Source organism: Macaca nemestrina, chromosome 14, assembly GCF_043159975.1.
Source record: "Macaca nemestrina isolate mMacNem1 chromosome 14, mMacNem.hap1, whole genome shotgun sequence".
In the NCBI taxonomy this organism is placed as follows: Eukaryota; Metazoa; Chordata; class Mammalia; order Primates; family Cercopithecidae; genus Macaca; species Macaca nemestrina.
Window position 1 is genome coordinate 117,651,417 of NC_092138.1, and position 13,108 is coordinate 117,664,524.

General features: G+C 62.3%; 1 protein-coding gene across 2 annotated transcripts in view; it reads right to left on the reverse strand.

Moving 5' to 3' along the window:
* LOC105471936 (notch receptor 1) overlaps positions 1-6,611 on the reverse strand; it is a 53,550-nt gene extending 46,939 nt beyond the window's left edge. Inside the window, exons 1-2 of one of the 2 annotated variants that reach the window (XM_011724792.3) lie at positions 6,317-6,611; positions 4,639-4,717 (exon numbers count right to left, since the gene is read on the reverse strand). In XM_011724792.3, coding sequence (XP_011723094.2) covers positions 4,639-4,717; positions 6,317-6,377 — 140 coding nt within the window. In that variant the 5' untranslated portion in view covers positions 6,378-6,611. The remainder of the gene's footprint in view (positions 1-4,638; positions 4,718-6,316) is intronic. The other variant, XM_071078645.1, reaches the window with a different exon arrangement.
* Between the last annotated feature and the right edge of the window lie 6,497 nt (positions 6,612-13,108).

A 13,108-nucleotide genomic window follows, 5' to 3' on the forward strand; every position in this document is an offset into this window, starting at 1 on the left:
CATGTTGGCCGCTGTTCAGAGGCGGGGCCTGCCCCAAGGAGCCAGCTTCCTTCAGAACTCTCCAGGCTCCCACCCCAGTCTCTGCCCCAGGCCTTCCTGTTCCTGAAGTCTCCCCAGTCTGAGTAGGTGAGACTTTCTATTTGACACTGCCTGGGTTTTTTGTTTTTTTTGTTTTTTTGAGACAGAGTCTCACTTTGTTGCCCAGGCCCAGAGTGCAGTGACACGATCTTGGCTCACTGCAGCTTCCGTCTCCTGGGTTCAAAGGATCCCCAAAGGATCCTTCTGCCTCAGCTTCCAAAGTAGCTGGTGTTACAGGCACATGCCACTGCGCCTGGGTAATTTCTGTATTTTTAGTAGAGACAGGGGTTTTGCCATGTTGGCCAGGCTGGTCTTGAACTCCTGACCTCAGGTGATCTGAACTCCTCGGACGCTGCATGTTTTTAAACATGTTTTTCTAACCGGGGCGCCCTTGAAGACCAGGTTCTACATAAACAGGAGGTCCTGTCACAGACCTTTCCGCTCAGCTCAGCACGAGGAGGAGAATCAACCTGTTCCTCCCCTGGCCGCACCCAAGACAAGGCAGGTGACTCAATGGAAACAGCCAGACCGGGTGACAGGAGACACCCCGTCCCTCCCAGGCCGGCTGCAGGGCCAAGTCACTTCCCGCCTGAGCCTCCTTCCTCCTCTTTTAAGGGGAAGCCACGCCCCCAGCCCGCTTGTAGTCGGGAAGTGACGGGGCAGGCTGGGGCCGTGGTTAGGGACATTCGCTTGGGAGATCGAGAGCGGCAGGGCTGGTAGGAACTCTGCCGCTGCTGTGTGATCCTGGGGCCGATGGCAACTTCTCTGGGTCTCTTCCTCTCACTTACCGGTGCCTGATCCAGACAGCTTTACGGGGCTGCCAGGAGCTATGCCAGGCCACCGCCGAGCTGGTACACCTCCAACATGTCCCACACGTGAGCCAGGTGTCTCTCTCACCCCTTGCTGGGAAGTCAACTTCACGGGAGCAGGACAGCAGGGGCCGTGTCTGCCCCGTCCCCACCGGGGGCCTGCCCTGGAGCAGAACACAGCACACAGCAGGCGCTCAAACGCGTCTGTGAACTGAAGCCATCCTGGGAGATGGACTTCCCCGGAGCCGGCAAGTCGCTCCGCAGGTAGTGCCAGGCCCGGCCCACCAGGCAGCACCTTTAGGAGTCTCTGAATTCACTCATCAATCAATTAAACATTCAGAAAGGAGGCTCTGGAAACCAGCGCTGGCAGCCGACGGGGAGAAGGCGGGGAGGAAAGGAGTACCGACCAGGTGCCCTCTCCACACGGTTCTCATGCCATCCTCACGCACCACCAAGAGATCCAGTGTGTATCAGCCTGGCTGACACGCTGGGGAAACTGAGGCTTGCATGACCTGATGACCCAAGGTCACAGAGCTAGTGGGTGGCCAGGTCAGGCCTCAGACACAAGGTCGTCCAAAGCTAAAGCCCACCAACCAGCAGGCAGCTGGACATCCTCCTGGAGGTGCTGGGTGTGACAGCCTACCCTCATTTCTCCAAGCTCCTGGAAGACGCCATGTGCAATTCTGACTCTGCCATCAGCAGGCAACATCCTAGCCGCCCCGGCCTCGATGCCCAGCCCAGACCCAGGCAGCCTGGGAGAGCATTTCAGACCAAGGACACAGTCTCACCCAGACAGGTAAGGTCCCTGCAGCTCTTCCCGCCTTTCCTCAAAACAAAGGCAAAAAAGGGGGAGCCCTCTTCAGTATCCCCTGCTCACACTGATGGAGCTGACGAGGGGGCTGGAGAAGAGCCAAGGGCCACAGTGACCCCCTGGGCCTGCTCAAAAGGCCACTATCTCCGACCACAGCCACCACGGCCACACCGCAGGTGCCCAGAGACCAAGCATCCTCCACCCGGGTGTTTTCTACCTGGCCACTGGCTGACCAGGCCACAGTGACACTCTGACCTCCTGGGAAGGCATTTTGCACCAACAAAACCACTTTTTCCAATCCTGAGCTCTGCAGCCACCTGATTGGCAGCTTCCGGTGAAGGTTCCTTCGCTTGGGGTGGAAAGAAATGATTCACCCAGTACTAGTGTGCCAGGCACTGTAACCCCCAGCAAGACCAGGCCCCTTCTACAGCAGAAGTAGCAACTGGCACCAAAAATCAAAGCTCTTTCCGGGCTCACAGCTGGATACCACGGGGCCGGGATTCACACGCAGGCTGGCAGGGCTCCAAGAGCCTGCACCCCAAATGCTTTCGAGAAACAGTGTGGGTTTCTCCCCTTGCTGGGAGAGCCAGGCTTCCTGCAGGTGCCCTGGCCAACTCCTGGACAGACCTCCTGGGCCTTCTGAGAAGGACAAGCAGGAATGGGAAGGCGGAGGCGCCTGAGGGGTGTACGTTGGGTGGGGCTCAAGGCCAGGGAGGAAGCGGTCGCAATGCTCCCCAAACTGCTGGGTGAGCCCTGACCTGTGCCTCCGCAAGCCGGGCCCGGCTGTGGCCCTGGCCTCCAACCCTGCAGCCCAGAGGCGGGAGCCTGAGGACGCACTTCCGTCCCATCTTCTCGTTGGACTTGTGGGGTGTGCACAATGGGGTCTCTGTGGGCTGAGCTCGGCTGCCTGTCAGGCCAAACTGAAGCAGGCTTCCCGCCAAGAAGGAGGGGGCGCCAGGCCCCAGCGAAGGGGACAAGGCCAGGCACCAAAGCCCTGGTCAGCGGCCTGCCTTGGGCAGGAAACAGCTCACCAGGATCCCAGGTTTGGGGAATGGGAGAGTGGGCCCATGACACCAGTGTTTTGCGGCCCTGTGGCAGGGTTTTGGCCCAGACATCAGGGAGCTGCAGCCATCTGTACCCCAAAGCACAGCCCTCTGGCCTGTGGAGACCTCAGTCCCAGACCCCTGTGGGCCAAGCTGTTCCTACTGCCTAGTGCCACTGAGAAGAAGCAACAGGCCCCCAATTTTCCCAGCACGGCATTCCTCCCACCCTCCCAAAGTCCTCTGCAGGAGCAAGAAGCTTCTCCCAGAGACCTGAATGGGTGGAGGCAAAGTCCGAGCCGGGAGCGCGGTGGCGGGGAGCGGGGTTATACATTCTGGGAAGCCACGCATAATTAATCACACGGCATTAATCCGCCTCCCCCAACAATAGCTGCTGCACTTCCCCTGGATCCCAGCTGTCGGTCTCTGAATGAAAGGAAACAAGATTTAGGGCATCAAGCGTCCGTGCGGCTTCTGCAGGGGGAGAAGGGGGCCCCAAAAAGCAAAAAAAAAAAAAAAAAAAAAGTAGTGTGCGCATTCATTAGTGTCTGACAAAGACACAGCCGGCTTTGTCCATTAAACTGCTCACGGACCTGCTTAATTGGCTTCAGTTTGGGGAGGGTGGGGGCCGGGGAGGGAGGGGGGCTGCTGCCCACAGGCTGGGCAGTCGGCGCAGGCAGGAGCCGGGCTGGGGTTGTCAAGGGAATGGGACCTTCTACAGTTGGAATGAGGGCGCGCAGACTGGCTGGGGAGCCATTTCTTCATCTGTAGCTCCTGGGGGGCGGAGGGGTCTTTTTCCAGCCACCAAACACCTCCTCATTATTCTCATCAGGGATGGACTCAAGTTGAAGGGCATCGGCCACAGCAGAACAGTTCCCCACCGCCGACTGGCACTCACAGGCAGGCAGGAGGGAGCGGTTCCCCGCGACTTCCCAGCCCCCTCCATGCCCATTTTACATCTGAGCCTGGCAGACCAAAAGGGCCACGGGATTTGGAGGTCAGAGTTTGCAGATGCCAGGACAGAAACCAGACTCAATAATTACCCCACACCCCGCGCCAAAAGATGAGTTCCGCCTTCTCTTCCCCAGCCCCAGCCTGAGGCCGGGAGGAGGGAGCTGGGGCAAACAAGAGCCCAAAGGCGGGTCCAATTGTGAAGGGTCAATTTCCTTCAAAGAGGCATCACCCGCCCAGAGGGGGCATCACCCACCCAGAAGTGGCATCACCTGTGCCCAAAGGAGGCATCACCCACCCAGAGGAGGCATCACCACCAGCCCAGGAGGCATCACCTGTGCCCAGGAGGTATCACCACCAGCCCAGAAGGCATCACCCACCCATAGAGGGTATCACCCACCCAGGGGGCATCACCTGTGCACAGAGGAGGCATCACCCATCAAGAGGAGGCATCACCACCAGCCCAAGAGGCATCACCACCCACCCAGGAGGCATCACCCCTGGAGAGGAGGCATCACCTGTGCCCAGGAGGCATCATCACCTGCCCAGGAGGCATCACCCGCCCAGAGGAGGTGCCCCAAGTTGGCAGGGTGGTGGGGTCTGGGCTTCTCAGTAAATGGTCCAGAGCTTCCCCTGACAGATCAACTGTTTCTTGGGGACTTTAAGAAGAATTGGGGTCCTGGGACTCCCACTTAGTAACCCAGGAGCCTGAGGTGGCCCACAGAGGAGTGCCTAAGCCCCCAGCAGTCAGACCAGCTCCACACGCAGCATAATTGCTGGTGATTAAGTAATTGCCAGACTTTGTCCAATAAAAGTCAGCACGTGACCGTGCCCAGACTCTGGGCCATCTCCAGAAGACAATGCCCCAGGGTTCTGTCCCCAGCGCGGCTGCAGAAGGCAGGGGCTCTGCCCTCAACAAAGCAACAGGTCCCGCAGGGGTGGTACTCACACGCAGGCCTCCGTGCCATTGGCCGCTTCACACTTCCCGCCATTCAGGCAGGTCTCACCCGGCTGGGAGCACCGCAGGCCTAGGCAGGGGCAGGAGAAGAGAGGTCAGTCTCACCCGCACCACCGAAGGCCCTTGTTACCCTGGGGGTGGGACCCGCACCCAGCCAAGGGGCACTGTCCTCCCCCGACCCTGGACGCCTCTACTCAGTGACATGGGTTACCAGGGCAGGGGACCACAGGAAGCCCCACCATGAAACCAAAGGGCGTCAACATTCTGCCCAGAGTTCTGTAGTCAGAAATGGGGGGAAGAGGAGCAGCAGGGAACACGTCCTGCTTGAAGCAGGATGGGGCGGCCTGATGTGCCGCCTGGACGCAGTGGGGTAAAAGCAGAGACAAAGTGGGCTACTCTCCCAAGCGTTGCCCCCCACCCCAGAGGCTCACTGGGGAGGCTGGCAGGGCAGGGCCCCCCATCCAGCCGCCGAGATTGCCTCTGTTCAAACCCGTTCTGCAAGGGGGCAGAGCTGGACGGCGGGAAGGGGGGGGTGGCCACACTCAGCTCCCGCCCGTGGGAAAATGCGACAGCTGCTCGCCCGCTGCCCCGCCCGCCAACAAAGCGCCGGCCTCCGCCTCAGAATCAGAGCGGCCCATTGTGGAGTCGGGGCCGCCTCCAGGGGCACCAGGACTGCACCCCGGAGACCCGGCCCCGCCTCCGCCGACACCCAATACCTGCTCCCGCGGGCGCGCATCTCCAGGGCAGCCCCCAAACACACACAGGAGGGGGATGAAGGTCCCCCATTCGGAAGGAATTCGACCCCATCTCGAGAAGGGATCAATTACTCAAGCCCCTCCCTCCCCATCTTAGGGGGCTGAGAAACGGGGGAGGGTGGTGTGACATAGAGCAGCACTTTCTGGAAGAGAACAAATAATTCTCGCCTGCAACTCTCGGAGAAAGAGTGGATTAATCACTCGATTCCCCAGAGACCCCCCTCGATGTGCGGCGAGGAGAGATGTAAGAGCCCCCCACCCGCGTCCCGCTCTCCACCCCCAAGCTCTCCAAACTTCAACTCTGCAAAGCAAAAGGAAAAGTTCAGTGCCCCCCGGCGCGAAGGCTTCTTACGCAAACCCCTCCCCCAAACTGAGAGCTGGGCTGGGGGGCACCGGCGGGCGGGGCGACCGGGAGCCCGGGGCCCCAGCCGGGCCGCGCGGGTCAGTGAAGGCGAACGCGGCGCCGCGGAGCCCACACTCCGCGCCCCAACATCCGCCCCGGCGTGGGCCAGAAGCGAAGAAGAAAGAAGATAAATGGCCCGGAGAAGCAACAGGAAACCAAAACCGACTCTATTCAAATCGAAAAGTAGTAGGCAGCCCGCCCGCCCGGCCGACCGGCGGCAAGCCCCACGCGCGGCGGGTGAAGGGCGGGCCCGGGTAGGGCCTCCGGGACCCCAGCACCTCACGCCGGCCTCCAAACTCGGCTCCAGGCACGGGCGGCGCGAGTCCGCCTCCACGGGGGGATCGAGGGGGAAGGTCGGTCCTCCCCCAGCCCGGGACTCCAAGAACCCCACGCCCCGGGCCGCCCGCTTTTCCCTCTCCACGCCCGCTCCTAGCCACGGGGCGCGTGCGCCGGGCGCTGCCGTTTCCAAAGAGCGCGGAAAGTGGGGGCTCGCGGGTGGGTGGGCGCCTACCTCGTGCGGCGAGCGCGGGCAGCAGCGCCAGGCAGAGCAGGGGCGCCAGGAGCGGCGGCATGCCTCCCCCCCGCTGCCCTCTGCGCCCGGACGGCGGCCTCCTGCGCTGGCCGGCGGGGCTGGGACGCACACGCGCGGCGGACGGTCCCGGGGCGGCGGCGGACAGTCCCGCCCTCTCTTCCCCGGCTGGCAGTTGGCGCTGTGCTCCCGCGGGCTCCCGGGCCCGTCTCCGCGCCCGGCTCGTTCCTTCGCTGCGCTCGCACCCGCGCCCCGCGCCCCGCGCCCCTGCGCTCCCTCCCGCGGCCGAGGCACTAGTGAGGCTCAGAGTCGAGGTGCGCTCCGCCCCCACCGGCCCCGCCCCGCCCGGCCCCGCCCCCACCGGTCCCCCCGCCCCCTCCGCGGCCGCCTCCTCCCGCGCGCTGGGTCCGCCTTTGCGCCTCCCCGAGCTGAGCCGCGCGTCCCGAGCCCAGCCTCTCCGGGGAGGAGGGACCCGGCGGCGCGGCGTGGGTCCGGAGCGGGCGCCTGGGACTACTTCTCGTTTGAAAGTTTTTAGAGGCCAAAAGTTTGAGCCGGGGCTGCGGAAGGATCCGGCTCTGGCCGTTGCCGCGCTCGGCGACAATTGGCGACGGAAATTTGCATGTGAATAAGCGGAGGAGCCCGGGGTGGAGTAGGGAGGGCGAGGCCGCAGGCAGCTGTGTCCACCGTGCTCTGGGCCGGGCGGGGAGCAGCTGAGGCCACGTTGGGGGACCCCGGGCCCGGGGCAGGGCTTTGGGGGAAGTGGCCTAGCCGTGGGTGCGCCCCTAGCCCAGCGGCTTCTCTCCCTCCCCAGGGCCCCGTGGCCGCGGCTTTAGGCGTCCAGAGGATCGATCGCCGCCAGACACCCCTGGCCGTGATTGCCTGAGCACTTGACCGCGAGGGATGGGGGCGCAGCGGCCTCAGGGCAGGGAGTTTAGGGCGCCCCAAGGGAGCAGCCTGGACCAGTGCCTCGCGGACGTATTGCGCCCCGCTGCCCAGGGGGGACCCGCGTCGACATGCTCCTCGGTCACCGTCCTCCTCCTGCCCGGGCGCCGCCTGCCTAAGGTGGCCCCAGAAAGCACAAACGGGTCGGGCGGATCTGCCGCTGGCGCCGGCGCAGCCCCTCCCACGTGCCCCTTCCGGCTGATTTATTTCTCCACCACGATGCCAGGCACGGGCACCCTGTGCCAAGCCTGGTTAAGCGCCAGGAGTCCAAAATGCCTGCCATAGTCCCTGCGCAAAGTTCACGGCCTCGTGCTGGGGACAAACAGCGCCCCCTCCCCACTCCAACACAGGGTGGTGAGTGCGATGGCAGAAGGCGCTGGGGGCTCTCCTGGAGTAGGAGGGCTATGCCTGCCCTGAAGGGATACTGAAAGGCTGAGAGGGACCTAGGACTCGGGAGCCTGGGGGAGTGGCTGCAGAAACCGCAGAGCATGGTGGCAGAGGGAGGCACAGAAAGAGAGACAAATCTCACACCTGACTCCAGCGAGCCTTTCCTGGCACACCTCTTGCCAAGTGCTGAGCACTCTGGAAACAGCCAGTGCAGACGGCCTATCCCCCCCTGTAGCTGCTGCTGGGAGCCTCCCTCGCCTGCGTCCTCCCAGAAGCTGGCCTCACTTCTCCAGGCCTGGGGTAACATCTCGGGGTCAGCGCCCCAGGAGAGGAGGCATCTGGAGGCAGCAGAGATGTTTATGTAACAGCAGCCCGGCAGCCTGGAGGAGCAGATTTTCCATAGAAGGAAGCGCGGGGCTGTGCGGCTCCCAGGCTGAGGACACTGCCCACCACGACGTCCTCTGCTCCTGGTGGGTGGGGGTGGGGTGGGGCACAGGGAGGCCTGAAGGCTTCAGGCCTAGTGTTGATCGGGTGCAACTGCCTGTGTGCCTCCGTTGGCATCTCTGCCTGTGAGCCCCAGGCCAGAAGTAATGGCCCATGTAGCCCTAGCTCGGGGGCCAGTCCTCAACATTTTTCGAAGGGGTGGCCTGGGAGGGGTGGTCTGGGAGGGGAGGGGATCCCTGGACGGGGGTTCTCCCCTGGTCTGCCCCAGCTGTGCTGACAGCATCTCCACCTGGGGCCTCTATCCTCTACCAGCAGAGAAGAGAGTGGCCCATTTGATGTCCACTCGTCAAGCCGCCCAGCAGCCAGGCACATTCATAAGCCCATGTTACAGATGGTGCAGCTGGGTGCACAGACCTGAGGGAAGCACAGGCCTCAGCCTCCCAGCTCCCAACGCCTGCACCACCCACAGCTGGGAGTACCCCATGGACAGCTGGTACTGAGGAGAAGCAAGGGATGAGGGGGATGGGCCTCCCCTCCCCACCAGCCTGGGAAAGGGGTGGGCCCCTGGCAAGTAGGTGAGAAGCTTCATTCACAAGTTGTCCGGGCTCCCCATTCCTCTTTTTCAGGCCAGTGGGTGTGGGCAGTGGGGGAAGGCAGGGGTCCTACCGAGCAGGAGTGTATCTGTTGCCCTGGGGCCTGGAGACCTTCTCCTGCAGGTCAGGGGGGCAGCACCGGGCAGCGGGCATTGCAGGGGCTAAAGAGAAACAAAAGAAAGCAGGTTGTGTGCAGGGCACCCCAGCCACTCCAGAAACCCAATCAGAAGGTGGGGGCTAGGACCCCAAGAAGCCGAATTGGGGTGCAGTGCTGCCAGGCCTCCCCCGTGGGAGTCACTTTGGGCTTCCTGTCCCAGCTTGTGGTGGGAGCTGGGACAAGGTTCCCGGGGTACCCCTGAGGGCAGGGGTACCCTGAATGAAGGGGCTGTTCCCAAGCTGGCCAAGGAGCCTGGAAGCAGAGGAGATGGGGCCGCAGAGCCAGGTTTGCAGAGGGGAGAGGCAGACGTGGCCCGCAGCCCCCTCTTCTTCAGAGGCCACGTGCAGGTGCAGAGGGGAGAGCAGCCTAGGCGTTGCACCCCAGGAGACTGAACTGGGTCAGTTCCCCCTCGTTTGCTGCCAGAGAAATGGGGGTATCATTGTCAGGGTGGGCTAAGGAGGCCCTGCTGACATTGGCCCAACCAGGCCCCTCCTTTGCGGCTGCTGTGGGGGCTTTCGAGAGCAGAGCAGACCCCAAGTGTGTGGAGAGGCGAAAGCACAGCTGGTCAGCACGCGGGGACAGCGACGGAGCTCCTGCCGCCTGTTTGGCCCCAGGTGCTGTGCAGCACGGAGACCCAGGTGACCTTAAAACACCCCAGGGCTGGCTCCGGCCCCAGAGAGATGTGGTCTGAGTGCGGGGGTCAGCAGTGACCCGGTGGGTGGGTGTATTTGAGGGCTGCCTGTGTTGAAAGCTCTGTGGTTGATTCTAAGGAGCGGCCAGAGCTGAGACTCCCAGTTCTGAGCCCAAGGCCCCTTTCCTTTCTGCAGGAATCCATCTTGCCTCTTGCTGCCCCCATGACCCTGTGGCGCTGGGGGGCAGGGAGCGCGATGCTCCCCATTTTTCAGGAGGGAAGCTGAGGCTCAGAGACATCATGAGGATGCCAGCTCAAGGCCCAGCCAGGCCTTGGTTCTCAGCTGCTGTCATCCAGTAGGGTAAGTCGGCCCCCCAGGGGGTGTTGGGGGACACTCCTCCCCTCCCCCACACTCACGGTCTGTTCACTGTGCAAGGCAGCAGGCTGGACTTGGAGCAGGGACCATCGCTTGGCATGGCCACGTTGGAGTGGCCCCTGGGACTGAAAGCAGGGGGCGTGGGGGCTCTGAAGCAGGGCTAAGTGTGGGGACTTCCCGTGGCGGGTACCCTCCCGGGTCCTGGGTGGGGGCCACCACCAGGCAGCTATGGGAACATTCCAGACCACCTAGGGGTAGGGCTCCTTCACCTCTTGAAGCTGACTGTAAAAGACATCTGACCTGCATGCGAAGCTCAAGCTCAGAGGCCTCCAGGGTGTCCGGCCTCCAGGGTCCCTCCTATGCAGCCTCCATGTCCCCATCCACTGCAGCTCCTGACCATCGGGCGCACCGTTGGGCCTTCGAGGGCTGCCAGGCCTCAGGCTCTGCTGCACCAAGTGATTTTGAAAGTCCCATCTGCCTTTATCCACTTAAAAAGAACTTGGGGCCAGGCGCAGTGGCTCAAGCCTGTAATCCCAGCACTTTGGGAGGCCAAGACGGGCGGATCACGAGGTCAGGAGATCGAGACCATCCTGACTAACACGGTGAAACCCCATCTCTACTAAAAAAAAAAATACAAAAAACTAGCCGGGCGAGGTGGCGGGTGCCTGTAGTCCCAGCTACTCGGGAGGCTGAGGCAGGAGAATGGCGTAAACCCGGGAGGCAGAGCTTTCAGTGAGCTGAGATCCGGCCACTGCACTCCAGCCTGGGCGACAGAGGGAGACTCCGTCTCAAAAAAAAAAAAAAAAAAAAAAAAAAAAAAGAACTTGGGACACTTCCTCGAGGTTGGGCATTTTTTCAGATGTGGTTTCATGTCTGGCTTGCAACCTGGTCACCTGTGCTGGGCGGTCTGCTGTGACGCACCTGGCTGTCCTTCCTCTAGGATGGATTTGGGCTGGCCCTTGTTCCAGGAGGCTGGGGTCTGGAATCTGCTGCCCCTGCTGCATGCAGACAGCCACCGTCACCCAGGCCCAGGGGTGCCCGCAGGTGCTGGGCATCTCACCCTGGCCCTCACAGGGGTCCCTCACACCCTGCACCTCTCGGTCTGTGCCGTGGACTTCCCTGCTCTGCTGTCGCAGGCCTTGTCCTCTGCCGAAGCAGTGTCTTCCCCACATGTCCCTGAGACTCCTCAGCCATCCCAGAGGCTCTCGGCCGTCTGAGCGCCCCCGAACACGAAGCTTTCCTGACCCACTCTCTGTGTATGAGGCAGAACCCGTCCCTGTCAGGACCCAGGACCCACACCAGAGGATCCGGAAGATTTGCTGACTGACCTGACTGCAAGAAGCTGAAGGAACGTGGGCGCAGGCCCAGCAGCGGCTTGCGTGGTACCAAGTCAACTGGCTGTCCATGCAAGCCACTGTGACCGGCCCTCCTGTTGGCATCTGGAGCCCTGGACCCAGTTGCCAGAACAGTGGCCCCCAGCTGTGGCCAGGACTCTGCTCGGGGCCCTGTCTGCTCGGTGTCTCCAGCGGTCCCCACGCAGAAACTGCCCCCCTTGCTACCCCTGAGGCCTGGGATAGGGTCAGCATCCGAGAGGCAGGCCCTGCTGTTCCCCTCTGCACAGAGGCTGAGGCAGTGAGTTGCCCGGGCAAGTCCCCAGGCAGGCACTGAACCTCCTGAGCAGGTGAGCGGAGAAGGCCCCAGCTGGTGTGGGCCTCGAGGGCTGTAGGATTGACCATGGAGCAGACCTGGCATTGTTCTAGAGCTGGGCCAGGGGGTGGCTGGTGCAGCACAGCTCTCAGGTGGAGGCCACCTGCCCGTCCTTTGCATGTGACTCAGGGCTCAGACCCACCTGCCTGTCCCTGGAAGCTCCTAGACTGCTCAGAGCACAGACCTCAAAGGGAAAGACAGTAGATGGGTCTGGGTATGGTCTCCCAGCCCTGAGAAGTGGGGAGCCCACTCAGACCTTTCCAGGACCCCAGGTCCCCTCAGCAGCCCACAGGGCCTGGGTGGAGCCTGGGCTGGGTGTGGGTCACTCGGGGGCCAATGGCCCATTTCTGCGGCTTCCAGGGAGTCCCAGGGAGACGGCAGAGGCAGTGCCTGGCTGGGGACCCTGGTTGGCACGCCGTTTGGGGGGTGCATGCACTGGGAAGTTGGCCAGGCCTGCCCAAATCAGGGCTTCCGGGAGGAGAGAAATCAGGAAGGTGGGCACCGAGGAGGCTTAGCACCGGGGCTGGAACCTCCAGGCAGGGCCCGTGGAGGGCTGGACCAGACAGGGAGGCTGTCACGATGTCTGGTTCTTGGATGGGGGCACTGAGGCTCTGAGTGGGGTGGCAGAGCTTGGTCACCAGGTCCATCTGCACCCCGCATATCCCCTCACTACCCCCAGACCCCCATGATCCCAAATTACTCAGTCCCAGGGACCCCTGCAGAGCCTGTGGGGGAGACTTCCACGCTGCCTGGCCCATGCCCCCCTCACCTCAGAACTTTCTCCAAAAAGTAAGAGCCCCGGGGGACGAAACTTCGAGGCTCCACCCCTTGGGCTCTGGTACAAACCCGGAGTCTCCGAGGGCTGAGTCACTGGGAAAGCCAGACCCGGTGGCCCCTCCCCCTCCCTTTCCTTCCTTCCTCCTTCCCCCTTTCTCGGTCCCCCTCTTTTTCTCTTTGCTTTATTTCTCTTTCTTCCCTCCCTCTGTCCCTCTCTTCTTTCCTTCCTTTCATCTTCCTCCCTTCCTCCGTCTTTGCCTTTCTTCCTTTCCGGGGGTAAAAATAGCTGGAAACCCCCCTTTAAAAAAAAGTTTATTTTAATCTTAGAAGGACGATGTTGGTGTCCCAAAGCAGAATCGTTTGTCCCGGCGGAGCCACCAGCAGAGCCAGGAGTCCCCGAAGGACTTTGACCACACCCCCCACCCCACCCAGCCTGTGCCTGGTCCCCTGAGTGGAGCCTGGGCCATCCTTGACCTCACTGCTGGGGTGATGGAGAAGCTCCTGCCTGAGGCGAGAGTTTCTCAGGTGGCCGGAGTTTCCTCCCATCTGCTCCAGACACATTTAAACAAGCTGAGAACTTCCGTCCCACCACACTTCCCCCCACAGACCCCCATGGACCCCTCTGCAAATGAACATGGGTCTGGAAATAGGGGTTTGGGTTACAGAGAGCACGGGGAGTTCTGTTCGTGAAGTAACACAGAGCACGAACGTTAGCAGGTACCGCACATCTGTGAGCTATTTTCGGGTCTCCAGGGGGAAG